At 49.6% G+C, this 27,149-nt stretch overlaps 2 protein-coding genes and 1 non-coding gene across 4 annotated transcripts; 2 read left to right on the forward strand and 1 right to left on the reverse strand.

Moving 5' to 3' along the window:
* The first annotated feature begins 3,015 nt into the window (after window positions 1-3,015).
* Window positions 3,016-7,032, forward strand: LOC127319608 (GDP-mannose 3,5-epimerase 2-like). The gene is made up of 7 exons (XM_051349589.2): window positions 3,016-3,171; window positions 3,649-4,044; window positions 4,942-5,035; window positions 5,135-5,264; window positions 5,339-5,471; window positions 6,293-6,500; window positions 6,597-7,032. The coding sequence occupies exons 2-7, from the start codon at window positions 3,650-3,652 to the stop codon at window positions 6,750-6,752; spliced, it is 1,116 nt and encodes a 371-aa protein (XP_051205549.1). The 5' UTR covers window positions 3,016-3,171; window position 3,649; the 3' UTR covers window positions 6,753-7,032.
* A 7,276-nt stretch (window positions 7,033-14,308) lies between these two features.
* On the reverse strand, window positions 14,309-20,029 carry LOC127319606 (probable protein phosphatase 2C 21). Of its 2 annotated transcripts, none has more exons than XM_051349586.2 (11): window positions 19,381-20,029; window positions 17,892-18,018; window positions 17,715-17,784; window positions 17,257-17,362; window positions 16,957-17,065; window positions 16,286-16,396; window positions 15,992-16,166; window positions 15,819-15,892; window positions 15,680-15,732; window positions 15,080-15,134; window positions 14,309-14,810 (listed from the first exon to the last, which is right to left on the reverse strand). In XM_051349586.2, exons 1-11 carry the CDS (start codon window positions 19,593-19,595, stop codon window positions 14,586-14,588), a joined length of 1,320 nt encoding a protein of 439 aa, XP_051205546.1. In that variant the 5' UTR covers window positions 19,596-20,029; the 3' UTR covers window positions 14,309-14,585. The 2 variants fall into 2 exon arrangements, with proteins under 2 accessions (XP_051205546.1, XP_051205547.1); XM_051349587.2 differs by having other exon boundaries at window positions 19,372-19,515.
* A 5,392-nt stretch (window positions 20,030-25,421) lies between these two features.
* Window positions 25,422-25,504, forward strand: TRNAL-UAA (transfer RNA leucine (anticodon UAA)). Its single transcript has one exon. It is a non-coding gene; the product is annotated as a tRNA-Leu (tRNA).
* The last annotated feature ends 1,645 nt before the right edge of the window (window positions 25,505-27,149 follow it).

Raw genomic sequence — 27,149 nt, forward strand, 5'->3', positions numbered from 1 at the left:
CGTCTCGGCGGCGATGGAGTTTGGTGGCGGCTGCTGGGTACGGTGGTTGGAGGAAACCCTAGGTATCATTTTATATTTCTCGATCTTTTGGAATTTTATCTGAAAATTCAGGATAATGATATTATCCCCGTTTGTTTTTTTAATTTCCACATGTGTTTTACTTAATGTAACTTGATTTTCCATGAAATATGTGGTTTTTTTTAGATAAAAGGCACTCAAGTGCCCGACTTTAAATTAACAAAGCCACCAACGGCGAGAACGATACAAAGTGCTGAACCCAGCTTACAAAACGACACCACACACCCACACGCACTACTGAAGAAACTACAGCCAGAATTGGACCAACAAGCTCAGCCAAAGCGCCTACGAGGACTCGGGGTAGAACTGGAGTCTACAGTGTCGGGCCGGAGCTCACTCGAGAGTGAGCCATTTTTCACGCGCGCCTCAACAGCACTCCTCCGTCGCAGAAACGCCACCGGAAGCCGACCACCACCGGGGACCGACCCATGTTGCTCACAAACCGAACAGCAGCGCCAAGGAAGCTCGACAAGGGAAGGGCACGGAGCAAGCCTTGCCGAAGATCGCCGAATAATCACCTCCGTCGCAACCAACGGTGAGCCTCGCGCTGTGGGCTCCAAGACGGTGTCTTCAAGAAGAGTACGACACCGGAGTGCCGCCACCGCCCGATCCGAGGATCTTGGGTTTTCACCCGGACGAAGTAGAGGGACGGAGATTGGCCTCACGGCGCCTTCAACAAGGGAACGCCGTCCGCGGACGCCGCCGCCGTGGCCCGTGGGGCAAAGGTTTCCCTTTGGCAACATCACCACCAACTACACCCCACAACACTCGACTCGCCGACCACCACGCCGCCCTCACGGCCGTGGTAACCGGCCAGCACCAGAGTCATTGGCTCGCCCGCCAACCAACATGACTCCCACCTTCCAGGGCCGCCGCCCCGGCGTCCCAGCTCAGAGCTCAACGGAGAAAATGAAGAGAACGAGTAGACCTTCGCAGCGAGCACACCGGACCCCCTGCCTGGACGCATCGAACCTGACTGGAGAGAGCCCTTCTGGAGGATCGATAGACCAACAGCCCCCGTGGCTGCCGGCAACACCAGCTCGCGGGACGAAAGATGATGGCTTCGCATGGCACCAGGCCCCTGCCGGTCCGTGGGAAAGCCAACACACCTCCAAGCACCCTCACCAACACCGACAGGCCACCGCCGCCGGCCAAGCTTGCTACCAAGGCAGCACACCGCACCAGACCACTGCACGCACCCACCAAAACGGAGATCCCGACCGAATCGGGGCTGGATCTGGGCTCAGAAGGGGCCCGGGCCCCTGCCCGGCCCGCGAGGCGCTAGAACCGAGCCTGGGGCGGCACACAGGGTCGCCGCCGGCCAAGGGGGCCACCAGCACGCCGTCGGGGCGACCACGTTCGTCCACCTGAGCCCGCCGAGAGAGGAGCTCGCGCCGCCCGAAGCCAGCAGCCGCCGGAGCCGTCGGGGCCGCTCCGCCGGGCGACCGCCGCCACGAGCACGCTAGGGACGCGCCGTCTCCACGCCGACGCCGAGGATCCGCGCCGCCGTGCCCGACGCCCTGGCGCGGCGCGCTCGGCGGCCGTGGGTGGCCCGCGCCGCCACCATCGCGCGAGGGGAAGGGGGCCCCGCCGCCGCCGGTGCCGCACGGGCTTTGCCCGGCGACGCCCTCTGGCGGCGGTGAGACGGAGGGGAAGGGGGGCTAGGGGAGGGGCGCCGCCACGGGCTCCCGGCCGAGCGGCCGCGAGAGCGCTAGGTTTTCCCTTAACCCATGAAATATGTGGTTGCTCGGGAAAGAAAGGAGAGGATCAATCCGACTCGGGTCCGTCTCTCCCCACCTCTCCTCTCCCCACCTACCTCCGTCTTTGAGAGTCAGCCGACGGCGACCGGGCCGATCTGATGTCCTCACCGCCGGAGTAGCCGGCCGGAGATGGACTAGGAGAGGCGCCGGATTTAGGGTAGTTCTTTTTAGGTGTAGATCTAGTGTGTTTTGGCGTGATGCCCGCTTTTGGCGTGATGCCTTTCTTCGGCTTGATGCCGGGAGGTTCTCGCCGGATCTTGGGAGCTGGATCCGGCGCCGGCTGGTGGTGCTCCGTCTCGTCGTCGTGCTCCAGTGGATGGAGCCAGCTGCGGTGAGAGGTGCTGCCACGAGCTCCTCTGCAATAAAAGCTTCTGGCTGTGCAAGATTGCTGGCTCTGCAGCTGCTACCTCCTTCTTCTTCGACCGGCCGTGGTGGCGAGGGAAGAAGTGGAGTTTGTGTGCTGGGGGTTGTGGTCTGCTGGCGGCGGGGTAGTGTTTGTCCGGTGCTGTGGCGCGGTGCCGGCCATCTTCGGACTGGTGCCTCCGGAGAGCTTCTGAGGTGGAAGAAGAAGGAGCTCCAGGTTTCGATCCTCCCCTTTTTGAAGAATAAGCGCCTCCATCGCCCCTTCTCTTGTTCGGCTCTTCTGGCGTTTGTCTCGTTCTTCCCGTCCGACCATGGCGGCGAGGGGGAGGGAGGGGACGCCATTCGTTGTCGCTTGGATGAGGAAGGTTCATCTGCTGCTGCTTTGTGCTAATCACATGGTTGACATGATTGTCGCCATGATCCGCGGCCAAGAAGATCGCCGCTCTTGCCGTCGTTTCAACGACGCTTCTTCAACCTCCAATTCGGAGGCCCGGGATGGAGTTCTCGGCCGGCGCTTTTCTCCTCCTAGTCACCAAGTGGTCCGTCCCCGGTTCTTTGGTTGCGGGGAGGCCGGATGCGGGACTCCGACGAGTTCGTCGTCGGTGGAGAAGGCTCTGTACTTGATTGCTTTTCCGTATTTTTAGCAGGGTCTTTTCTGTTAATTTCAAAGGACCAGTTTGTATTTTCCTTCTCTCAGGGTCCTTCTTGTAAAATGTTCCCACGGACTGAAATAATATAAGGCAGCTCCTGGGGTCTTCCAGACCCCTCCTTTGTGCAAAAAAAAAAAAAAAAAGTGGTTGCTCTAAAAAAAAAAAAAAAACTTCGAGTCCCCATCGTCCCCATCTAGACGACCGTGGAAACGAACTGCTCGGCCGCGTGGTCCTTCCCGCGCCAATCCGGAGTAGTTGGAAACTAGGACGCGGGGCTCCCGCGTGGTCGAGCTCACCGTCGCTCCGCTCCCCGGGTGCAGGTACGATTCTTTCCCCTGGAGAGTTCGTGAGAGAGAGGGAGAAAATTGTCGGGGCCGAAGGGGTCGTCGACCCAGCACCTTGGCAGTTGGCACGCGCCGGATCCGGCCGCCGCCTCGCCAGTTTAGGCGGCCACTCCGGGCACGCGCGCGTGGGGCCGTCTTCGGGGGATTTTTCTTGACGGGATGGTGGCCGGCGGCCTGTGGGAGAGAGGGGGATGGTGGCCGGCGGCCTGTGAGAGCGACATGCTCGAGTTATCCAGGAAGCGACATGCTCGAATTATCCAACCACCGTGCCACCTTGGCCTAATGATTTCAGTAGTTACATTCTGTATGCCGTATGGTGTCTAGAAACAATGTCTGTATGCTGGGAGTTGTCAAAGTCGATTGTTTGCTGAAAGATGTTATTGTTTGCCACAAGTTGTTGTATTCCTATGATATCTGGTTGACACCTTAACGCTTTAACTCGTGTGAGTGCAGAATGGCGCTCAACGACAAGCACACATACGCGGAGTTGGAGAAGGAGCTGTACTGGCCAGCTGAGAAGCTGCGGATCTCCATTACAGGAGCTGGCGGTTTCATCGCCTCCCACCTTGCCAAGCGCCTGAAGAGCGAGGGGCACTACATCATTGCCTCTGACTGGAAGAAGAATGAGCACATGGACGAGGATATGTTCTGCCATGAGTTTCACCTTGCTGATCTCAGGGTCATGGACAACTGCCTCAAGGTGACCACTGGGGTTGACCATGTTTTCAACCTAGCGGCTGATATGGGAGGGATGGGCTTCATCCAGTCCAACCACTCTGTCATCATGTACAACAACACTATGATCAGCTTTAACATGCTTGAGGCTGGTAGAATCAATGGTGTCAAAAGGTAACATTCCACCTTATACGACCTTTGTGTGCTTCAATGTAAGATGCTAAGGGCCTAAGGCCTGTTTAGGCTTGCCTGTTCTGCGCTCCAAATGAAAAACCTCATATACTTTGCCTTGGGTAGTAGTATGTCCACTTTTTAATTTTAATAAATAAAGAGGATGTAGTTATGAGTTTGTTGAATTTGCAGATTTGAATGAACGAATGTTTCACATTTATTATTGTATTTATGAAAATTAGTACTTGCTGTTTCCCCGCCATAAAACATTCATGCTTGCCAGAGTGAAGGGTTCGGATTGGCCCAGTTTGGGAAATCCATCTTCGGGCACTTTCCACTAAGCGATATGTTGAAGACACTAACCGAGCACGGGAAAGTTATTGTCGCTATGCAGTGCATGTGCAGCATGCAGCATTGACATAAATGTTCGTGTTGGCCTGTATGTGGGTTGCATGTAGCATGTACTAGAGGGGCGCGTCTGTTGCATGTGCACCATGTAGTATCTTCCAAAGTTCAGCTACAAAATTGGTGTTAAATTTTTCAAACCTGAAATGGTTTGGTAAACAATGTTTGTGTAGAGCACATACTATTTGTGCATGTTGGGCGCCGCATATAATGCTTTGCTGACCTGAAGGGTCTGGGTTGCAGGGTTGGCCTGTATAGAGGAAATGTCCATTGGGGCTTTCCACTATGTAATAATTCATGACAAGAAACATGATAATGTGTTTAACTGTAAGTATTTTTTGACCTAATGCATGGTTACAATTTTTGTGTAGTCACGCTGATAGAAGGAAGGGAAAAAGCATAAGTAGAGCAACAAAACAATAACCTTAACAGCAGAGTCAGAGAAGAATATGCTATCACCAAATATGATTGAACTTCGCTTCTGCTTCCCTGTAGGTTCTTTTATGCCTCGAGTGCTTGTATCTACCCTGAATTTAAGCAGCTGGAAACTGTTGTTAGCTTGAAGGAGGCAGATGCTTGGCCCGCAGAGGTTTCATAATCTCTTCACACTCATACATGTTCCTTTTTGCACTGAAACCTTTTATATTATGATAAAATGGCACTAACTTCAGTGATGCCTAATCTTTAGCCTCAAGATGCTTATGGTTTGGAGAAACTTGCGACGGAGGAACTGTGCAAGCACTACACAAAGGACTTCGACATAGAGTGCCGAGTTGGTCGCTTTCACAATATTTATGGCCCATATGGAACATGGAAGGGTAAGTTGTTTTTTGGTGATTATTAATATCTATGGTTGTTATTCATAATGACTGACAATTACTTGGCTATATAGGTGGAAGGGAGAAGGCACCTGCTGCTTTCTGCAGAAAGGCTCTAACCTCCACTGACCGCTTTGAGATGTGGGGAGATGGTCTGCAGACTAGATCCTTCACATTCATTGATGAATGTGTGGAGGGTGTCCTCAGGTTAGAAAGACCTTGCGCATAAGTTCTTTACAGTCCAGTACATTTTCTTTTGCTATGTAACCCATTCCTTATATGTCCTATTTTTCATGAAAATATGCCTTAGAATTACATAAATTTAATTTTTGCATCAATCTTCCCTTCCTAGCTTGGTTAATAAGATGATTTGTGCTGAAATGTTGACTGAATGCTTGCAGCTTTAGTTCAGAGAGAAGCATTATTTGTCCTAGCTATTGTGAGACTTAAAAATTTCAGATAATCAAATGGAACATTGATTTTTTACTGAACAGAACTTACAGTGTGAGGAACACCTCTTTGTTTTGTAGTTTCTTAATTGATTGTACTCACCCAACAAGAAATCACGTATTTATCTTTTACGTAGTGCCCAAAGGTTGGTACGAATAACGATGCCATTGCTTTTTTAGGAAACTCGCAGTATTTTGTCGCAAAATTTTATGTAGATGCATAGGCTATTCTTATCATAGCGTGTTGCTTATTAGGGTGTCAAGGTGGGATGATCCAGGCGGGATCTCACTTTTAGTGTATTTTGTATTTTTTAGTTAAAATATTTATGTCAAAATTTACACTAAGAAATGCAAAATGCACTACAAATGGGATTTAGGTGGGATCCCACTTGACACCCTATTGCTTATGCGTTATCATGTTGAGCCAGTGAATCTTATGTTCCCATCCCGCCATTACTTTCCAGTGTCATAAAATCTTCTGTAAAATCATATAGCAATCGTGAGGTCCTCTACTTTGCTAAGGAGTAATTTATTTTCTATGGTCAGCTTAAGTAGTATTTTTTTTCCAAATGCCTTCAGGCTAACGAAGTCTGATTTCTGTGAGCCTGTGAACATCGGGAGTGACGAAATGGTGAGCATGAACGAGATGGCTGAGATTATCCTTGGCTTCGAGGACAAGCAGCTGCCCATCCACCACATCCCTGGCCCCGAGGGTGTCCGCGGCCGTAACTCTGACAACACACTCATCAAGGAGAAGCTTGGCTGGGCTCCAACCATGAGGCTGAAGGTACCCTCCCAAAGTTTTGTACAGTTTTTTCTTGTGTTCAGCCACCCAGATTAAATGATCAATACTCATGATACTGGATCCAAATTATTCCTGCAGGACGGGTTGAGGATAACATACTTCTGGATCAAGGAGCAGATTGAAAAAGAAAAGTCTGAAGGCAAAGACATGGCGGCCTACGGAACATCCATGGTCGTTGGCACCCAGGCGCCGGTCCAGCTTGGATCCCTCCGCGCTGCAGATGGCAAGGAGTAAAACACTCGCCCTGGGAAAGACGATGATGCCATTATATGCCGTTGGTTCCAGACGTGGCATCATCTGCTGTTTCTTAGTTACCGCACCATCTCCATATCTTTATTCAGTTTGGACTTGACCTGCAACATGAGATCTATACCTTTGGTTAGCCTGCATTCTGTGTTTTTGTAAACGAGAAAAACTGCTTGATACAAGAGGATGTCAATGTTATAGACAACAATATTAAACTATACATGTAAAATGATGTCGGTTCATCTTCATGAGGAAAACATTTGCCTTTGTTTTTTTGATCGGTACAAGGCTAGTGCATGGTCCAATTAAAGCAAGAAAATACAAAGACATCAATGCATAGTCGATCAACATAACACACACAACATAGACGGCCAAGTGCTTACCATATTGCCCGCATTCATGCCACGGATGGGGCTTGCCTGCGCTGCACCTATGCGCCCATCCGTGCGCCCGTGCCTTTAGTTAAGCATCGTACGGTTAGTTTTCCTTTTCCTCCCCACTCGTTTTTTTTCTAGGTAAAGAAAATCCCGAATACTAATACATGTCTTGCAGTAATTCTCCATAAGTGGCCATACGGGCATGCGGCCGGCGCTGATGGTCCGCGACGTCTTCCGGGACGCTGTGGGTGGAGAAGGTCAACGGATGGTGACGGCCAGCGACGTCCTTGGCATGGTCCTTGGTCGTCCGCATCAGCGGACTCTCCGATGCTGCTGGCCGGCGACATCTTCCGCGGCGCTATTGGCGGAGGCCGCGACGTCCTCCGTCTTCCACGGGAGCATGTACTCTCTGATGGTGGTCGGAGACTTCCTCCATGCCAGATTGCCATCGGAAGAAGGGGCATTCATTATGTTGCTTTGATTCTCTAAGTCAAGATTTTCTTTGGTTCTTCACTTCTACGCGATCTGTTGATTAGTGATTCTCATATATGGATCCAACCCGCACCCCTCCCAACCCTAAACGCACCCCGCCGCCGCCGCCGCCGGTAGCGCCACCGGGCAAAGGCCGCGGGGCGTGGCGGCGGCGGTGGCCTCTCCTTGCTGCCGCGCTGGGACGGCGACCGGGAGCCCTCTACGCTCGCTGCGGCCGGACGGAATTGGAGATGGGCGGCGGTGGCAGCCAGATCGGCCAGAAGCGGCAGCCCTTGCCTTCCGCCGGACTTCACCGCAGCAAGCCGGAGGGGCTGGTGGCGGGCAGCGGCCAGGCCATGATCTGCGCCACTTCCCCCCCGCCTCTAGGCCGTGTGTGGAGGCGATCTCACACGAGGTCGCCCGGGGCAGCAGCCTTGGGTACGACGGTGGAGGTGGCCATCTTCTTCGTCGGAGAGGGTCGGCCTGTGGTTGGTGGTGGTGGATCTATCGATCTATCACTGCATTCCGGCGGCGTGATGGAGGAGCTTGGAAGCCGGCGTCGGTGTCGCCGGTGGTGGGTTGGAGTGGCCAGCCCGGGATGGTCGCCGACGTGGGGGTCCGACCTGAATAAAGGCGGCGGTCCTAGGGCCTCTCTTGCGTGAAGAGGAGAACCCACCGGAGGCCTGGACTCGTGATCTGGCCGGAGTGTTGAGTTCCGGAAGGCTCCGCCGATGAATGTAACAGTGCTTTTGCCTGGAGTTTGTTGGATCGGAGGTATTCGGTCGTGCGCACCCATGTTTTTATTCCGACCGATTGGTTCTGGAGGGAGCGGCGCGAAGCTCTTTTTCTTTGATTGACATCAAGTGACTATGGATCCATGATGAAAGTCGGAAGAAGAGAATTTCATGAAGGTCAGAGGGGAGGACTAGCTAAGGGAGGTTCAAATCTTTATGATGTTGAGGGACTTGCTTGGTGTTTCGGGCTTCACAGCAGCGGTATGAAACTGGGGGCGATAACACAGGTGAAGTGCAGAGTCCTACCTTTCAGGGTGAAAACCCAAGGTCTGGCCTTAATTGGTTGTGCCTGGCAATGTCCTTGGTGGAGGCATTTGTTTTGAGAGCGGGGACTAGTCTGTAATTCAGGTGTTGTCTTGGCGGTGGATGTATTGCTGTTGTTAGGCCCGAGATACTGTAGCGGGACTTTTATTTCTTAGTTTTCTTTTCTTGTTTTTGGCTGTGTGCATCCGTAGTGCCATTAGGGTGGTGCGTTGTTGCAGAAGCTGGGTGTAATTGGTATCTTCTTGATATTAATATATTCCCTTTATCGAAAAAATATATGGATCCAAAGTCTAAAACTGCTCCTTCTTCCTTCCCCACGTGAACAATTTAAACACAAATGCAGGGGCGGAGCTAGCATGTACTAATTGGTGTCAAATGAGTCATAGTTTTAAATAGCGGGCTATATGATATAGCCGCGACCTCCGAAAAAGGCTATAGCCAGGCTATAGCGGGCTATAGCCACCTTTTAGCACGTGAATACCTTTAGCCGCACCTTGCTCGAAAGGCTATAGCCGGACTATAGCGGAGCTATAGCCGGCTATTTAAAACTATGCAAATGACACCAATAAAATTTTGCTATTCCCCTTTACAAATGAAGCAATACTCTAAGAAATTCAAATTGACACCGGTAAAATCAAAGGAATGACACCAATGAAGTATTTTCCTGGCTTCGCCCCTGTTATGCTATTCATTATCGGGATGGGTGAGATCTGTTATAGGAAGAAGGAGAGCTGTAAGATCCTCCCGTCACCGGATCACAACTTGCAGACGCGGTGACCGTTTGCCGTGTGAACTGAAACCGGTGCCGGCCTGCGATCTCGTCGGCCATGCTGCCTTCTTCCGTTTGCAAGGGAGCCGCCGGCCGGCCGACGCTTGCGGGCAGTTTGTTTTTCGAGAATACACCCTGGAAGGTGTACTAATCATATAGAAGAAAGGGCAAGAAAGCCCGAACGACATGTATCACTACCAACAAGGGGTGGCAGCTCCCCTACTGAAGGAAAACCTAATCTCCATCTCTCCACGAAAAAGGAAAAGGCTCGGGAAATCCAAAGGACTCCGAGCGGAAAAGCCTAGCTACACGCCACCTCTGGTACTCCTCCCTAATCCTATGCCTAATGGCCGCCGCTGCGGGGGTGGCGCCATTGAACACCACCTCGTTCTGATGCCTCCAGATACACCAGAAAACCAAAATGATAGCTGTCCACATATCCCTCCTCACAGATCTGGTGCAACTGAGCGAGGACCACCAGGGGACAACCTCCGTGTCCACGCCGGGCATCCACTCCAGCTTGCCCCACCGTGCTAGCACCCAAGCCCATACCGACCACGCAGCCAAGCAGGAGGTGCTGGAGCGTCTCCTGGTCGCAAAGGGGGCAAGCGGCCGGCCTTGGCAAGCCGTGCCGCTGGAGCCTGTCTGCCGTCCAACATCTGTTGCGAGACACCAACCAAGCGAAGAACTTGCAGCTATACGGCGCCCTTGAGCGCCAAATCTCCGAAGAAATCGGCGCCACCACGGTCCCAGCAAAGAAAGCAGAGTATGCCGACTTCGCGGAGAAAAGCCGATCCGCCGACCAGCGCCACACAAAGGCGTCCTCTTGCTCAGGTACCAGTGTGTAACCAGCGAGGATGCCCCACAAGTGAAAGAACTCTACCACTGCAACGGGACTTAGATCGGGTCCGCAATCCCGCAGCCACTCACCGGCCAGGCCATCCTTGACCGAGCGGACCTTGGCCTTCCGGGCCGGGATCATGGCCACCAAGTTGGGCGCGTGGTCCACCACCCTGGCGCCCTGTAGCCAGCGATCCTTCCAGAACAAGGCTCTCTCGCCGTTACCCACAACGACCGCCGTCGCAGACTCAAAAAGGGCTCGGGCCAGGGCGGGGATCTGGAGGTCGAACTCCGCCCAGGCCTTGGACGTGTCAAATCGCTGCAACCATGCCCACCGGCAGCATAGAGCAAGGTTGAGCAGCTGGAGGTTTGGGAGACCCAGCCCGCCACAAGATTTAGGGGAGGTCACCTTGTCCCATGCCACCAAGCAGTGGCCGCCATTGCCGTCTGCCCTCCCCTTCCACATGAAATCCCGGCAGATCTTCTTGAGGGCTTGCAACGACTTAGCGGGAATATCCAAAGACATCATCGCGTGAATCGGAATGGCGCTAAGCGTAGTCTGGACCAAAATCGTCCGCCCTCCGCGGTTAAGCAACCGGGCACTCCAAAAAGGCAGCCTGCTAGCCGCACTCTCCACCAGTTTGTTGACTCGGGCGGATACGGAGAGACTCGTATTTTAAACCGTATTCAGTCTCTTCTTTTCGCTGGAAAAATCAGTGGAAGGGGTGGAGAAAGGTCTGAGTCGTTAGATGCGAACCACAGAGATGCGGCGCACGGATGGGCGCATAGCTGCGGCGCAGGCAAGCCCCGTCCTCATGCCACATTCCGGTCTAGCTTCAGTATGGTAAGTGCTTGGTAGTCATGGAATAGGTTCACTGCATGTTATATGATACCCCACCTGGCTCCTCTTCACTTGCATTTATGAGTAGTCCTTGTCGACGAACTTATGATCATCAAACTCGTTTTGATCCTCTTTCAATATGGGCCACTTTTTTGATTGGGTCCGGTGGTTCTATCAATGCTCACCATCTTCAAAGAATCACACAAACACACATCGTTCAACACCATCCACTTGGGGCCTCGTGTGCTGGCCACTTTTGGCTTCATTTTGCCGGTCACTGTCTCGCCGCCCTCCACCTCATCCCCATCCTCCTTGCTATGGTCTTTCTTATTCTCTTCCTCTTCCTCGTCCCCCGCATCTTCTTCCTAGGCATTTTATCGAACGGGTTGTCAGCGCCATTGTCGTACTGGTATCTGGTGCCGTTATCGAGCTCGAGCAAACCCCGTCGAACCAGCAGTGAAGCCGAGTATGTGTAGGGAAGATTGCGGTCGACGTACGGGACTTGTTGCTTCCGCTCGTCATACGCCTGGGAAATTATGATGTTGGGATTGAATCCGCCATGCGGCTCGCTGTTGGCGTACTGTGTCGAGAAACTTGATAACACCTTCATGGTGGCGTCCACATTGAAGAAGTCCAGTGAGGACGGTGATGCACTCCCTGGCATGTAGGTTTCACTCCCTTGGCTTCACCCGGGGGCGATGGCGCTCGAAGTAAACAAGGCCACCTACACCGCATTTTCGGCCATCGTCTTCTTGATGTCGGCCTTCACACGCCGACCACTCTATGTCGCCACCCCGAACCGGTGGGGCACCACGTCTCTATCCCAATCATCTTGCGACCACAAGTTTGGCTTCAACTACGCCGTTGACACCTTTCACGACTTGTCCGCTCCCTTCGAAGTTCGAACCAGCCGGCTTCGATGACGGTTTGTGAGCTTCCGGTACCATGGCTGCTAGGGTCGCGTGCATGCCGGCGGTGGCAACGAGGTTTGGTTGGGAAAGCGTATCGACGGGAGAGAGCTAGATATGAAATATCAGGCGGGAGACATAAAAGAGGTACGAGAATTGTGAGGCATATGGACTAGCCGTTGTGTCAATGACACGACTGGCTCGCCTCTCGCCACTCGTCACGTCGTTGTAAGGAGCCTTCCTGAGCGGGAATAGCCTCGGAGCGCCATACACACTATTGGGTCACGTGGATCGAATCGGCCTTTTGGGGCACGCGGATGGGCACAATTATCTGCCCAGCGTGCCCCAAAGGCGCTTGGGGAATCGTTTGGGGACCTAAAGGCTTGGGCCTAGAGTCTATAGGGGACTCAAGAAAATGTTTACATAAAGAACCTCAAGAAAAAATTACATAAAGAACCTCAAGAAAAAAAATTACAACATGCTCCAACTTTTTTGCAGTAAGCACCCTATAGGTGACTACAGAAAAACAATCGAGTCCAAAGTGGCCGCAGATGAAAAGTGGCATGCCTCCGTCAGGAACAACAACAATTGGGGAAGCATGGGTGTTCGCCGCCGCGCCGAAGCGAGCAAAGATCCTCCGAAGTAATTTCTTTAATAAAGGACCTCAAGTAGATCTTGAACAGTAATTTCTTTTATTTGGAAAAAATAATATTATTACCTTCTTTTGACGATCGCTTCACATCTGCAGCACTAGTTTTTTTGGCTCCAGTTCTTCAATGGTGAATGTGACTTTTTCACTATCATCTGGGAAAAATACTCCACTATTCATTGTTTTATTTATTCGAGAAATACTACTAATTTCTTCTATTGATCACGATCGCCATGAGAAAACTAATGCCTTCTTCCACAATAACTTTAAAAAATACTTCATTATACATCGCCTCTTTTATTCGGGGAAAGTATTACTACCTACTTTTGTTGATGGCCTCACTACCACCCTACTGACGTACTCCACTATTCAGCGCCTTTTTATTCCATAAACACTACTAACTTTTGTTGATCACCTCACAATCACGAAATAGTACTACCTTTTTCCACAACAATTTGGGATAAAAAAATATTCCATTATTTGTTGTCTCTTTTATTCGAATAAATATTATTACCTTTTTTTATTGATTGCATCAAAAACCTTGTTTTTTTATTGCCTCACGGTGATTGTAGAGGCATACTCCACTATTTATCGCCTCTCTTATTTGATATAAAAATACTAACACATTCTTTCACAACAACTTCAGAAAAATACCTCATTATCCATCGGCCCTTCTTTTTGGGACAATGCTATTGACTTTTATATTCGCCTAACGATCATCCTATGGGAACGGGCGTGCCAAGGATTTCTAGTAGGTGTCCCCTAAATGGGAGTGCCAAAAAATTAAGTTAACTTAAACTTAAAATTTCATTTAAATTTGATGATATTTTACAAGGTTTGAATGAAATTTACCTAAAACAAAACCCCTAGACGACGATAGTGGTCGGTGGGGTCGCTCACGGAACCCAACATGTGATGCCTTGTGCATGTCGACGCTTCCTAGCACTCCTTGGGGCAGAGGAGGTAGAGCCTGTCGCGAGGCGGCTGCGGCGTTGGCTGCCATGCAAGGTCAGATGCTTCCTCCTCTTCACCTCGCGCTTCGGGGCGACGTAGTGCCATTAGGGTGGTGCGTTGTTGCAGAGGCTGGGTGTAATTGGTATCTCTCGATATTAATATATTCCCTTTATCGAAAAGAAAAAAAACGCGATGGGGAGGATCACGGTGCGCTTGACACCAGTGAGTGCAGTGCAGACCGCGAAGACGACGAGCGTGATATTGTCCTCCTCAGTTCCCACTACGGTGTGGTGGACTGGTTGATCACATCCATCGACTTATAGAGTACGACAGGGGTAAACAGTATAGACTGTCGACTACGCTGTGGTGGTGGACTGGTTCTATGTGACTGCTCCATGGTCCATGTGATGGCCCGTTGGGCGCATGGCTCCTGAAGCTATATCAGTGCCCTGGCTAAGAGTCAAACGAACAAAACGATCACAAAATGCACACCAGACAAATGGGATATAAGCTAAAAAGCATAGAACTACTGCATAACAAAGAGGAATTCTGAAGGCGGCAGGCATTTACAGAAACACTACTTGACTAGGCATCTTCAAGTTCCAAGAAAGATTTCTGAAGGCATAATACTGCATAGCACAGAGGAATTCTGAAGGAATAGAGACACACTACACGACTGACAGACTGAGCATCTTCCAGATCCAATATCAGAAGCAGAAAACGAAGTGCGTAAATCCAACATCAAGTGGCAAAATCTCCTAAACAGTTACCAGGAAGAAGCAATACGAGAGAATAAGTGGGCCGACTACTCCTACGCATGGTATATCATCATCCTACATAGTGGCAAAGGTATCACATCGAGGCACCTTCTTTGCAAAATAGGAAACCAACTAGCACTGCACGCTTGGCAACCCAGGAGCTCTCTTCTCAATCAAAACTCACAACTACAAGGAGCTAGGCATTGTTGGAAGAGGCAGGAGGATCTTCATTGATCTCCCTGCTTGTGCCACTGGAAGTTTCACTGGCACTTGATTGGGCCACTGGCATGGCGGCGGGCGGAGCAGGAAGAGGAATTCTGGCAGCAGGCTTGAACTGAACCAGTATCACGGTCATGTTGTTCTTCGACTTAATGCAATGATCAAGAAGCCCCTCACAAATGGTACGCAGATCTCTCGTCCCCTGCGTTGGTTGACACAGCATATATGTGAGTGACAATCCTATCAACAAATGCATAAATGAAAACTTGCTATTGCTATATGTACTTCAATTGCAGGCTTTACGTATCAATAAACTGTCGAATAGCCAAGTAGATCATTCATGCGCAGGACATGCATGAGCAGATAGATTCTAAATAGTCTTTCATAACAACTTCTCATCGGTAGGAATTTTGTTTTTTTACTTTAGCGATGAGAGGGAAGAATGAATGAATGAGTACAAGAAAGGCTTACACTTGCTAACTTCTGGTGTACAAAATTCACCGCGCCCTGACTTGACAACATATCCCTGAAACAGGGGGGAAACAGAGACGTGCAATTTGAATTCTGTAGTACGAATGACTTTACTGAAACATAAAAAAATGACTAAATGGGACATGGTGACTGAGTTCACTCTTCGATTAGTTTTAGCATTCTCCAAGCTGAGCAGAATGCTACAAGATATTCCACAACTTAGAATGATTCTTATCAGTGTAAATGTTTCATCAAGTGGTAAGATTGTTAACCAAGCTCTTGCAAGATGAATGAAGCATACATTTCCAAGTAGCTAAGGTAAGATTGGCACATGTTCCTGAACTTCAAGTCCCCCAATATAAGAAACCAAACAGAAAAGCACTACACATGCGATTATGTAGCATGAGCTCAGAAGCTACCAGTACAGGCCACAACAAGTTTAACTGAATCAAAATGTAAAAGACGCTCTGGATATATTCTTCTGTCCTCAAACGTGCAAGACAACCATCATTTTGGAGTAGATTTATTCTGGACGAAAATTTACACTTAAAGGGAAGCAAAATAAAGTAACCACTTCAAAAAAATGAACCGAGGACTAACCAGATGCCTTCACTTGCTATAAGAAGAAACTCAGTATCATCCGTTATGACCGCCTAGCAAAAAAGGACAATTTCCATTAGAAGACACCCATGGAAACAATTTATACTCTACTTGTAACACAACTAAATTACAAACTTACAGTGCGAATGTCAGGATTGCATGTCACCATTTGTTCTGTAGCACGCAAACAGTTTGACTTGAAATTGAAATCGCCTGAAATATAAGTAGGCAAATTGTCAATTATAATGAAATGCAGGGAGTAGATAGATTGCAAGTATGCATTTGACCAAAAAGAATCAAATAATATTATACCAATAGATCTAGACATGGCTAGACCCCCATTAACACGATAGCTGCCCGTCTGAAATCTTTTCTGTCCTGCACACATAAAATATTTCCTATCCCTGGTTACTCGCCCTCCAGCATTTTGAATTCTCCGACTTTCATCTGGAAGGTTTGGCTTGTGATCGGTGGATAAATCCATTGCCTTTGGATAAATTGATAAAAGGACTTTTAGGCACCCACTGAATGCATTTATTATGACGAAAGAGCTGAACAATTAGGTGCCATCTACCTAGACATTTGATAAGGGAACAGTAACTATACCTGACCATTCCTTGAGAGTACGCAGCGAGAGTCACCAACATTTCCAACAATGATCCGGTTTCCTCTAATGAGAGCCACAGAGGCTGTGCTTCCTTCAGAGTAAGGGGTTCCCTGAAATGAAAAAGTTTCCAAACTAAATTATACGAAAACCAATTTCAACTCTTATATGGAATAAAAAAATAGTGACAGCCAATGAGAGGAAACAACATTTTCTGTGTTCCCTTTGATAAAGAAGCAAACAACTGCAAGAATGAATGACGAATTCGAGCACACGGAAAGAGGTGCAGCTATTTCTCATGCCATACCTTGATTCTGGGAATATGATAAGTGATAACATCCAAGGTACAATGACCAACGAGAACTTAGGAGCATTTGACCTCCAGCTCATGAACCAGGCACTCAACATAACAACTACTCCAACTTCCAACTCAAAAATTGGATAAAGGATAATATGTATACCACTTCCAATTCAAAAGCATATCTCCAGAGAGTACCATAGTGCAGTAGAGCAGCCTCCATATTCCATATCACACCAATTGACCCCTTCCATGTTCGTTTTTACAGATTATAGTATGAATATTATCCAAGCGATACAATCTTAGTTAACTTCTTCAAAAGCTTGATACTGAAGCACATTAATTACTTGATAATTAATTTGGAGGAAACCATACCTTAACACAAGCAGGAGCCTTGAGACAATTTAGCAAATTGAAACTAAAACGGCGGCGGGGTTTAGCTAATGCCCTCCATTCATCATCTTCTCGAAGCTGCTCATCCATTCTGAAACATTTGAGCAGGAACAGTGATTACATATTTCATGTTTGCACATGAAACATGCCCAACCTTCATTTCTATGAGAACAAGACACCTATGAACAAACAGGTGTAATATTGACACTTTTACCTTTGACAACTGAAAAAGGATAAAACTTATGGAGCCTGAGATATATGTACATGATTTAGTTAAATGACCTGAAAAACACGTGCCCCACTGCATCATCCAGATTGTTCTGATAATCTTCATCGTGTAGAAGCTCAGTATGAAATCGGTTCGCACAATAAAGTGCAACATTAGCTCCTGAAACAGATAATATATTGCTAAGTCTGCCATCGTCATATAAGTATATAAGAGAACAAGAATGCGGAATAAACAGAATGTGCATAGAAGCTTATATTCAAAAGAATGTGATGAACACAACTATCTGAAAATCCCTAGGTATCCCTGCAATGATACACTCAAACACAGTCATGACATACACCCGTCTGTCAATGAAAGATCAGAGGAATGATTTGATTATTCCTCACAAGTCACAGCACTTGAGAATACAATAATCACAACTCCAGCACATGAAATATTTGCCCCATCACAACGATGTCATAAGTTCAAATGTTTCGATTTGTTGTAACAAGATGAGAAATGAAGATCAAACCTCCATGGCCATCATAAACACCAAAGAATGATGTGGAACCGGTAAGGTCTAGATCTAGGACAGCTGCACTCTGAAAAACAACAAGATCGAAAGTCAAGCTTGAGATTTAACCACAATTACTTGTCAGCTGATCAAAAATGTTTGTGAAGATGTACAAATTAGTGCAACATTACTCACAGCATCTTCCATGTGCGAGCACAATCCTTGCATAGATGACGTGGCATACTTAATTCTGCCATTCTCGTTTCTAAGAGTAGACTTCACAAGTAAAGATGTGGTTTGACCCATTGCAGGGTTTGCTTTCCTGAAAGATTAAGTATGAGTATAGTAGTCTAAGAAATGATATCCAAAAAGAAGAAGAAGAAGATAACTAGGAAAGAAGATAACTGAATGTATTGGCACTGACAGCATGACAGATCGTTATATGTCAGAAAACTTGATTGGTAAAGGGTTAAGTAGCTCCATCATGTTACTGGACGTACAGATTGCATCCTGGGATGCTTATATACTATGAGGAAATCGCATTCTCCTAACAGAATTACACAAGAACCAAATACACGAAACTGAACCCGTATTACTAATCGTAATACTATGCTTCGCACCGAAGATCTTACACAAGAAGCAGACCACACCAAATACTAAGTGTATACAAGGTTCAGAAACTCAAAACATACTCCAAGTGGGTGAACTAACGAGACACGAACAGACGGTAGCAAGAGTGCACGACCTCATCAAGGAACCACTCAACTTTAAACATCAAAGCGACATAACAAAATGGCCACGATAAGAAAACCAGAAACAGATTTATTCAAGAAGGAAGACTCGGCAGATGTTCGATGGGGTACAGATAATTTTGCCGGTATTGTACTAGCAGCTAATTAGCAAGACAATGATCAAAAAGGCAAAGGAGAGACAGTAAGTTGGACTAAGAACATTTGATTTAACGGCAAGGAACATCGATTAGGACGAACAGAGTTTCGGATCAGAAACAGCAACGATAACAAGAGGAGTCGATAAATATGGCGTCGTCGCAGAACAGGAGTGGTCACGAGATGCTGACAACCCGCGCTCTGCGGCTCGAGTACGTGCTCGATGAGTAGCCCACGAAGCGGAAGAACCGCGCGCACGAGTTTTGGGTCGAAAACAGCAACGATAGCAAGAGGAAACGATGAGCATGGCGTCATCGTGGAACAAAATGAACACGCCGCGCTCTGCTCGATGCGTAGGTAGGCAAGGAAGCGAAGAAGCGAAAGAATCTCACAGTCGAAAACAGCAACGATAGCAAGATGAATCGATGGGCGCGCGTCGTCGTGGAACGAGATGGGTCACAGGACGCTCCTCACGCGCCGCGCTCTGCTCGATGACGATGGGTAGCCCAGGAACCGTAAGAAGCAGAGGAATCTCGCGAGCTTCGAATCGAAAACAGCAACAATCGCAAGCGGAATCAATAAACATGGCCGCAGGACGCTGACGCGCCGCGATCAGTAGCCCACGAACCGCAGGAAGCAGAACACCTCGCGAGTTTCGAATCGAGAACAGCAACAACGGCACGAGGAATGGACAAACATGGCGTCGTCGCGGAACAAATTGCTCGATCAGTAGCGCACGAACCAGAAGGGCGGGAGAGGAGAGGAGAGGGGAAGGGGACGACGATCACCTCTCTCACCTTTCCTCCGCCGCTCTTCCTCCTGCTTCTGCTTCTGCGTCTGCTCGGAGTCGGAGGAGAAAAGTTTGTTGCGACGGTGCAGAGCTGCATGCGGCCGGTGCGGCAGCAAATATACAGCTCGGCTGGCACTGGCAGCCAGGCAGGCGAATTTCTTTCTCGCACGAAATTTCTTCTCGGGCCCACCACTGGCGCGTCCCCTGCCCTCCGATCGCCATCCGCGGCTGACGTGGCGGATCGGACGGCCCCAGATGAGCCGCCGCGCGGCTCGTGTCCCAGGGACGGACGGCTCTGATGCGCGCGCGTGACGTGTCTTCCGTACGCCGCCGTCACACGCCTCTCGCCACCCGCCGTCGATCGAGCTCCAGGGATCCCCGCGCTCGCCGTCGACCCCCGCTTCTTCGCCCTCCCCACTGCTCCGGCTGGCGGCGACCGGCCGAAAGGAGGCTTCCAATCTTGCCCCACGGCACCCAGGCGGCGGATGCGTCGGGATCCAAGAACCCCCACGCATGCCCGGGTTGCTTCTTGCGCATGCTGGCCGCAGCCAAGCTCCAGTAGCCTTCGTCAGAGCTTACTCCCTCACAAGGTGGTGCGCGCCGCCGCATCCTCCCTCATGGCGCGCCGCCGCCGCCTCCCTCACGGCGCGCCGCCTCTGTCCGCATCCTCCCTCATGGACTCATCGGCGCCGGAGAAAGCCGAGTGAAAGCGGGTTTTCTCATTTTCCTAGACAGCAAGAGGGGACAGAACAATCGAGAAATGTCGTGAACATTGAAAGAGTTTTTTTTTAGCGGGATAAAAGCATCTCCAACAGGGCGCTATATAGGCCGCGCTACAAATAAACTGCCATACCGCGAGCGCGAGGAAATCAGGCGCTCCAGCAGGCGCGGTAAATTTTTTAGGGCGCGCGGTGTTTTGCACAAACCGGAGCGGCATATCTGACGCATCGGCTACAGCGCGCGGCAACGCTCCACGCCCGCGCGAAAAGCCAACGGCTGGAAATTTCCCCCGCCCGCACCCTCATTTCCCCACCTACCGTTGGCGCGAAATCCAGCTGCCGCCGGTCGAATCCGTCGCCGCCCCCGCTGTTGCGCGCCGCCGTGGCGTAGATCCGCCTCGCCCGCACACCCTCCTGGCAGCAACGGCCGCACAGTGGCGCTCGCGCCACCGCCAGCGACGGGCTGTAGTCGGCGCTCCTCCTCCGCGTCCCCCCTTCCCGCCGGTGTTGCGTTCTCCTCCGCGCCGCCGTCGACATGTCGTCGTCATCGTCTTTGAGCTCGCTAGCCATTTTGTATGTTGGACGTGTTGTATTTGGTGTGAATTATTGTTGTTAACAATGTATTGTATTTGGATGGTACATTTTATTTGTGAAATTTTATACAATTATTTGATCTTGTTGGATGCATAGGTGTGTGTGTTTGTTGTTTGCGCCGCGCCCGCGCGCTGCAAAATGGCGCGTCCGGCGGAGGTGCTATTTTACCGCGCCAACACGCGCTCCAAAATGGCGCACCCGGCGGGGGAAAAATCGCTCCGGCGCGCGGTAACGGTTTACAGCGCGGCGGCAGCGTCATATACCGCGCCAACTTATAGCGCGCCTGTTGGAGATGCTCTAATTCAGGATCAAAACATAACTCCTGCGTTCACCTAATCCTTTAAGTTTTTTAATTAAAAAAACTTAAATCCGCAATCCACTTAAAATGGATAGTGTATTGTGATTAGGGAAAATATACTAAGCTTTGGAAGAAAATACTACAAAAAGTGTAATTAAAATGACTAATACTTCCTCAATTTTCATCAATAAGGTGCTCTTGTTTTCATATTTTATCATAAGCCCCTTCTCTCCCGGGACGCTCTCTTACATGGGGCGACTCCGAAAAGCCAAAACCCTAGAAAGAAAAGCCCCAAATCCACTCCGCCCCTGGCCGCTGCCGTCGTCAGCTATGACGGTGGTGGCGGCGCCTGGCCACCAAACTTGGAGGGACGCGCAGGTTCCCTGAGAGGTGGTGGCGAGGTCGGCTCGACCGCAGGGTCGGTGGGCCGAACGGTGGGGGCATATGGGCTATTGCGGCGTTCTGGCGTTGGATCTGGAGGTCGGCGGCACGATCTCCTCTCCTCTGCCAGATCCGGGTTGGCTTGGCCCTCCGACCGCCTGTTGCACTGTGTGGGGAGTCTGCGCGCACTACAGCCTTCTAGTCGAGGATATCGAGCGAAAGCCTTGACTGGCGTGTCCAGCCCGACGACGGTGACGCCTACATGCGTCGTGGCCCTCCTTGGAGGCATCGTGGTGGTCTCTTCTTCTGGTTGTGTCTCGGGTGAAACCCCTAGGCCCCTAGGTCGGGCAGTGGCGGCGCTCCTGCGTGGCAAGCTTCCTGAGGCCTCCGTCTTTGGGGAGGTGCTCATGTGTTTCGTGAGTAGGTCTTGGCTTGTTCGGCAATGTGAGGTGTGGTACATCCATGGCTCTCGGGGTAGTTCTTGGGCTCGTCTTTCTGCAAACATTCTTTGGTGGTTCCTTGACATTTGTAACCGTGGTGGTGGTGCTCGCCGGCGGCGCCCCCGAGACTGAGCGAGGGGATAGGGTTCCCCTGTGGGAGCTTTCATATCATGAGTGTCTTCAAGACCCGGGTCTTCTTCAATGCGTGCGGGCGGCCTCCTCTGAGCTTGGTGTGGCACCACGTCTCCGCAACTCCAGTTCATCCTGTTTTAGAAGCAGGTGGCTTTCTTCATATGGCGTCGTCCTAGCGCGACCCAGTTCATCCTGTTTTAGAAGCAGGTGGCTTTCTTCATATGGCGTCGTCCTAGCGCGACCCTGAAGATCGGCGTTAGTTGGTTCCAAGTTGCAGCTCTGCTCTCAGGGTTGTTTGTTGTAGGAGCTGGGTCTCCTTAAGCTTGGTTGATCTTCCCTGGTGCTACTCGTTGCTGTTTGGGCTAGCTGTGCTTGTTCTTCTTTGTCGTGCTTTAGGGGTTGCTTGTATCATGTGCTTGTTTTCCTTTTTGTTTGCTTTGTTCAGCGCCCTTTACTCATGTGTGTCATTTGCATGTCGTAGTGGCGTAATTACTTTTAAGTTGAGCTTTATGGCCTTGCATTTAAAAGACTAAAAATTCAAATATTTATATAAGAATAAAAAATTGGTATCATTAGAAAATGTATTTCAATATGATTCTAACAATATCAGTCATGTAGTACTATATAGTCGAGATACTGTTGTCCAATTTATTCAGTTAAAGTTTGTCTTGAAGTGCATGTGGGCTTTATTCATAAGAACTGAGGTAATACACTTGAACCAAACATTGTTTTAGAAATAAATGGGAACTTCTTGTGTTTGATGGAATTATCCCCACTAATCCTCTCCAAAACCTCCAAAACTGTAGTACAAAGCCTAAGTATTGGGTTTTGGAGGCTAACCCTCAAGTTTGGATTGGGGCACTTAACCCCCTAAGTATTAAATTCCAGGAAAATTACCTCCTTCAGCCGCTGATGGATGTTTTAGTAGTCTTTTTGATGCACGTGGACATGTGGTTTTAGCCACATGCAGCACCTATTCCAACATGGCATCGAACTAAGCAAATAACCCTCTAGTAGGTCCGGCCGAACCAACTTGCATCCCCTGCCCCGCTCTCGGCATTTGGTTGAGTCGCGTCACCCTGCATCGCTGAACCTCTCCTCTGTCGCTCTCCTCATCTCTCCCGGTGAGGGCCACAAGGTTCAGACTGACGACTGGCGGATCAATTTGACGACCCCTCCATCGCAGTAGCTGAACCAGCTCTTGCCCATGTGTGGCCACCCGTGACCTCGAACAGTGGCACCCGTGGGCAATAACAGGCGCGACACACTTGTCCACGTGGCTAAAACCACTTGTTCATGTGGACCAAAAAGCTACCAAAATAGCCATCAACGGCCGGATGGGACAATTTGCGTGATATTTGATACCTATGGGGTTAAGTTCCCCAATCCATACTTGCAGGGGTGGGGAGGAACGATATATGGATTTCTTACTATGAACATTCAGGCCTAGGGAGACATGTGCTTTAGATAACACTTTTATGCCCTTTGCTAGTTTGCTACCTCGTTGAGAAGTTTGCAACGGGAGATTTTTTTTAACAAAGTTGCAAGTGGGGGTGAGTGAACGTTTTGAGCCGTAACTGTTATAAGATTGGTTTGTTTGTATGTGACCTTGGTGGTGGCGATGATACAATGCGGAATAAATTGAGAATGGATTTTTGCAGCTTGGCCTGCATGGGGGCGGTTTTGCGAATTTAATAGTTTCAAAAAAAAATTCAGGATGTGTAATCTTCTGGTATGTAAATTTCAGAACAAAATATGTTGTATTTTGGGCTTCGCAAAAAATGAAAATATTAGATTCTCTCGGTAAAGGACAGTACATTGATATCTCAATTTGCCATTTTGTAAGATTTTTTCCATCTTTACTGAGGGAGAAATACAATGTTTTTCATTTTGAAAATTTACACACAAATAGATTTAAAACATTTTCTACGTCAAGGTATTTTTTAAGAACTTTTTGAAAATTTAGAATCAAATTAAGTGTTGGAAATTAATTCAATGTAACTGCAGAAGAGCTAGCCTTTTTGAAACCTTTTGAAATCTAGTCGTCCAGATCAAATATCAACGCCTAGCACTTGACTTCGACAACGCCCACATGAGAGACCCCCCGACGACCAGGTGATTCCGCCTCACCATGGTCATCCTCCTTCAGGTCGATCGGTGACGCCGCTCTGATGACAAGTCCAGCCGCGTTCAGTCCAGTGGCCTAGCGAGTAGCGAACATTTTTCGCTGGCCGTCTAATCTGTCACGGCCAAACAATGGTCACAGCCTTATAGATTTTTTTTTAGTGAACATGATTATGCTTTTACCTCTAAGCTCGAGGTACTCCCGAGCTTTTTTAAATCGGTATACTCTCGTTTACATGTTGGACTACCAGGTACCAGCTGAGAACATCCGTTGAATTAATAGAAGTGGAGGGCTCATACAGTACTTTAAGGGTGCCGTGAAAGTCCTTTTTTTTCATCGCTTGTCTTCTTTTCACCTGTCCAACGATACAACAACGGTTTGGTCAACAACTTTCGGTTTCCATAAATTTATTGTGGCAGGCAGCTTATGTGGCTCTTTGAAATCAGCTAGGTTAGCCAAGCTTCTGCAGTCTTGGTATCACGTACTCCATACTCCATCCATTCCATAATTTAAACTAAAATCATGACAAGAATTATGAAAGGAGGTAGTAGTTTATTAGCCGGTAAATGAGGGAATTCATGATATATGGGTGGATATTGACTCATGAGTCTTGATAGACATTCACTTCTATCGACTATCGGGGATTATTTTGTTAGTGTTCATTTCACCTATTGTACTTTCTCTGTAAATTAGTAAAGCTAGATTGTTTTACCACCCAAAAAAATATATGTATACCCACTACTAAAAAAGTGTACACTTATGATCATGAGATCCGCTCATCTGTGAAAACTAAATTCCAACTTTTCACTAATCATTACCACTTTCAGTAATACATCGACAAATTTCTACGAGCCTATACAAAAATTTGCAAAGGTATATTGTCAACTTTCCTCACTAATCCACCACCAAAATGCTATCCATTTCTACTGCTAATACAAATGCAACTTCGAACTTTCTACCGACGTTCTCTATCTACCACATGGGCGCCGGCGATACGGATGAGAGCGAGATTGCATCATGGGTGCCGTGCTTCTTGTCGAGGGGAACCAAGAATTTGGTTGGATGATCTACCTGATTTAACTTGTAATTCCTTTGTTCGTATTTAATTTACTTTAGTTGGAAGAATTGACAATTTATTTTCTTCTCTCCCTCGCGTTGATTAAGACTATAACCTATGATCGATGAAAAAAAAACAGCAAGAAAGTGACCCTGCGGTATTAAATTAACATGCAATTCGGGGCATAAACCGCGAAACTGGAGGCTCGAAGTATGGTCGTGGCAACGATCGATGATGAAATCTTCTTTGCTAGCGGCCTTCACCGGTTTTAGTAGGCTGTAATTCAAAATAATGCATCAATAGCTGGTTTGCCCGAGTGGTTAAGGGGGAAGACTTAAGATCTTCTGCACATAAGTGCGCGTGGGTTCGAACCCCACAGCCAGCAAAATTAAATTTTATATGGAGGTTCAGTGTTTTTTGGTAGGGCAACGCTGAGCGTCCCCCGGTTGGGCTGGTTGATACGTGTCCTTTTCACACTAAAACAAAAAAAATGTGGTCCACACCCGTTCGTCCTCCCCACAATTATCCGGAGTCCCAATTATCCCTTGTCTCTCTCCCAGCGAACACCGCACACCAAAGTCCAACCGCTAGCCACGCAGCGCAGGTGCGTCTGCCTTCGAGAAATAACCACTCGGACCATCGGCGAGAGGCCTCGCCGGATAGCACCTCCATCGATGACCTTTCAATGTTTAAAATAGCCGGCTACTGGATATAGCCGCGGCCTCCCAAAACAGTTGTAGCCCGGCTATAGCCGGCTATTTAAGGACTTTGACATCTTTTAGCGGGCTAATGCAGTTAGCCGCACCATGTGGGAAAGGCTATAGCGGGCTATAGCCCGGCTATAGCCGGCTATTTTAAACTATGTGACCTTTACGTCTCGCCTCGTCGTTCAGAGCATGCTCGCTGCACCGCCATGCTCCTCGTGCATCCTGACTCTTGAACCATCCCCCTCCTGCTCGTAGCACTGCCATCAATGGCTGCTATTCTCAACTCCGGCGACTAGTGCCGTCGTCGAGGGATTGTAGCATGACAGTCCAGGGATTGCAGCACCGCCGCCCAGGGATTGTAGCACCGCCGTCCAAGGCTGGCAGCATCACTGGCCGCCGCTGGCAGCACCACCGACCATCACTGCATGTGGCTCGCAGTAGCGCCACCCACCAATTGTAGCAACAACCTCCAGGGCCGGCAGCATCACCGGCCGCCGCTGGCAGCACCGCCAGCAATCGCCGCCCATGGCTCGCAGCAGCGCCCACCAACCAATTGTAGCAATACCCTCCAGGGCCGGCAGCAACACCGTCCAGGGCTGGTAGCATCACCGGCCGCCGCCGCCCGTGGCTCGCAGCAGCGCCACCCACCACTGGTAGCAACGCCGGCCACCGATGGTAGCAGCACCCCTCACCTCTGGGCTCTGGTTGCATCGTCCCCACTGCTAGCAGCAACACCACCAACCAGTGGTAGCACCGCCGCCGTTGTTTTGCAGCATTGGCGGCCGCCTCTCGTAGCAGCCCCAATACCGTCGTGCGCCGCCTACCAATTACTGCAGCATCGACGACCGCTGCCTCCTCGTCAGTGTCACTGCGGTAGGCGGATTCCGGGGTGGACCCCCCATGGCAGCGCGGTGTTGGAGGATTCCGACGCAGTACTGCGGTAGGTTCGTGGCAGCAAGCTCCACCGCGAGGCATCGGTGGCGAGCGAGGGGCGGAGCACACGCGGAAGATTCCGGCGCGGATCCCCATGCCAGCGAGCGCTGCTGCGAGGCAGCGGCGGCGGGGAGCGGAGGACACGCAGGCGGGCTAGATGGGAAGGGCCAGCGCAGGTGGGGGAGATCCGGTGAGGTCGCGCTGGTTCAGCGGCGGCGAGCTCCTGCGTGGAGTCACTGTCTCGGACGGAACCAGAAAGAGAAATGGGAATGTGAGAAGAAAACGATAGGGAATAAGTGGACAGGAGAAAGCCACGACCGGGACGCGTGGCATCACCAGGAGGTGGAGGACGGGAGGACGCGATCCCCCGGGTGATCACCAGCGTTTTCC

The sequence above is a fragment of the Lolium perenne genome, chromosome 5 (assembly GCF_019359855.2).
Source record: "Lolium perenne isolate Kyuss_39 chromosome 5, Kyuss_2.0, whole genome shotgun sequence".
In the NCBI taxonomy this organism is placed as follows: Eukaryota; Viridiplantae; Streptophyta; class Magnoliopsida; order Poales; family Poaceae; genus Lolium; species Lolium perenne.

Excerpts from the sequence above, each read along its gene's own strand:
- LOC127319606 (XM_051349586.2), bottom strand. The coding sequence starts at position 19,595 with ATGGCGATCGGAGGGCAGGGGACGCGCCAGTGGTGGGCCCGAGAAGAA. Across the intron at positions 17,066-17,256 it reads GTGGGGCACGTGTTTTTCAG|AATGGATGAGCAGCTTCGAG; the intron begins GTCATTTAACTA and ends CAAATGTTTCAG. Across the intron at positions 16,397-16,956 it reads AGGCTCCTGCTTGTGTTAAG|GGAACCCCTTACTCTGAAGG; the intron begins GTATGGTTTCCT and ends TTTTCATTTCAG.
- LOC127319608 (XM_051349589.2), top strand. The coding sequence starts at position 3,650 with ATGGCGCTCAACGACAAGCACACATACGCGGAGTTGGAGAAGGAGCTG. Across the intron at positions 5,036-5,134 it reads CAGATGCTTGGCCCGCAGAG|CCTCAAGATGCTTATGGTTT; the intron begins GTTTCATAATCT and ends CCTAATCTTTAG. Across the intron at positions 6,501-6,596 it reads CTCCAACCATGAGGCTGAAG|GACGGGTTGAGGATAACATA; the intron begins GTACCCTCCCAA and ends TTATTCCTGCAG.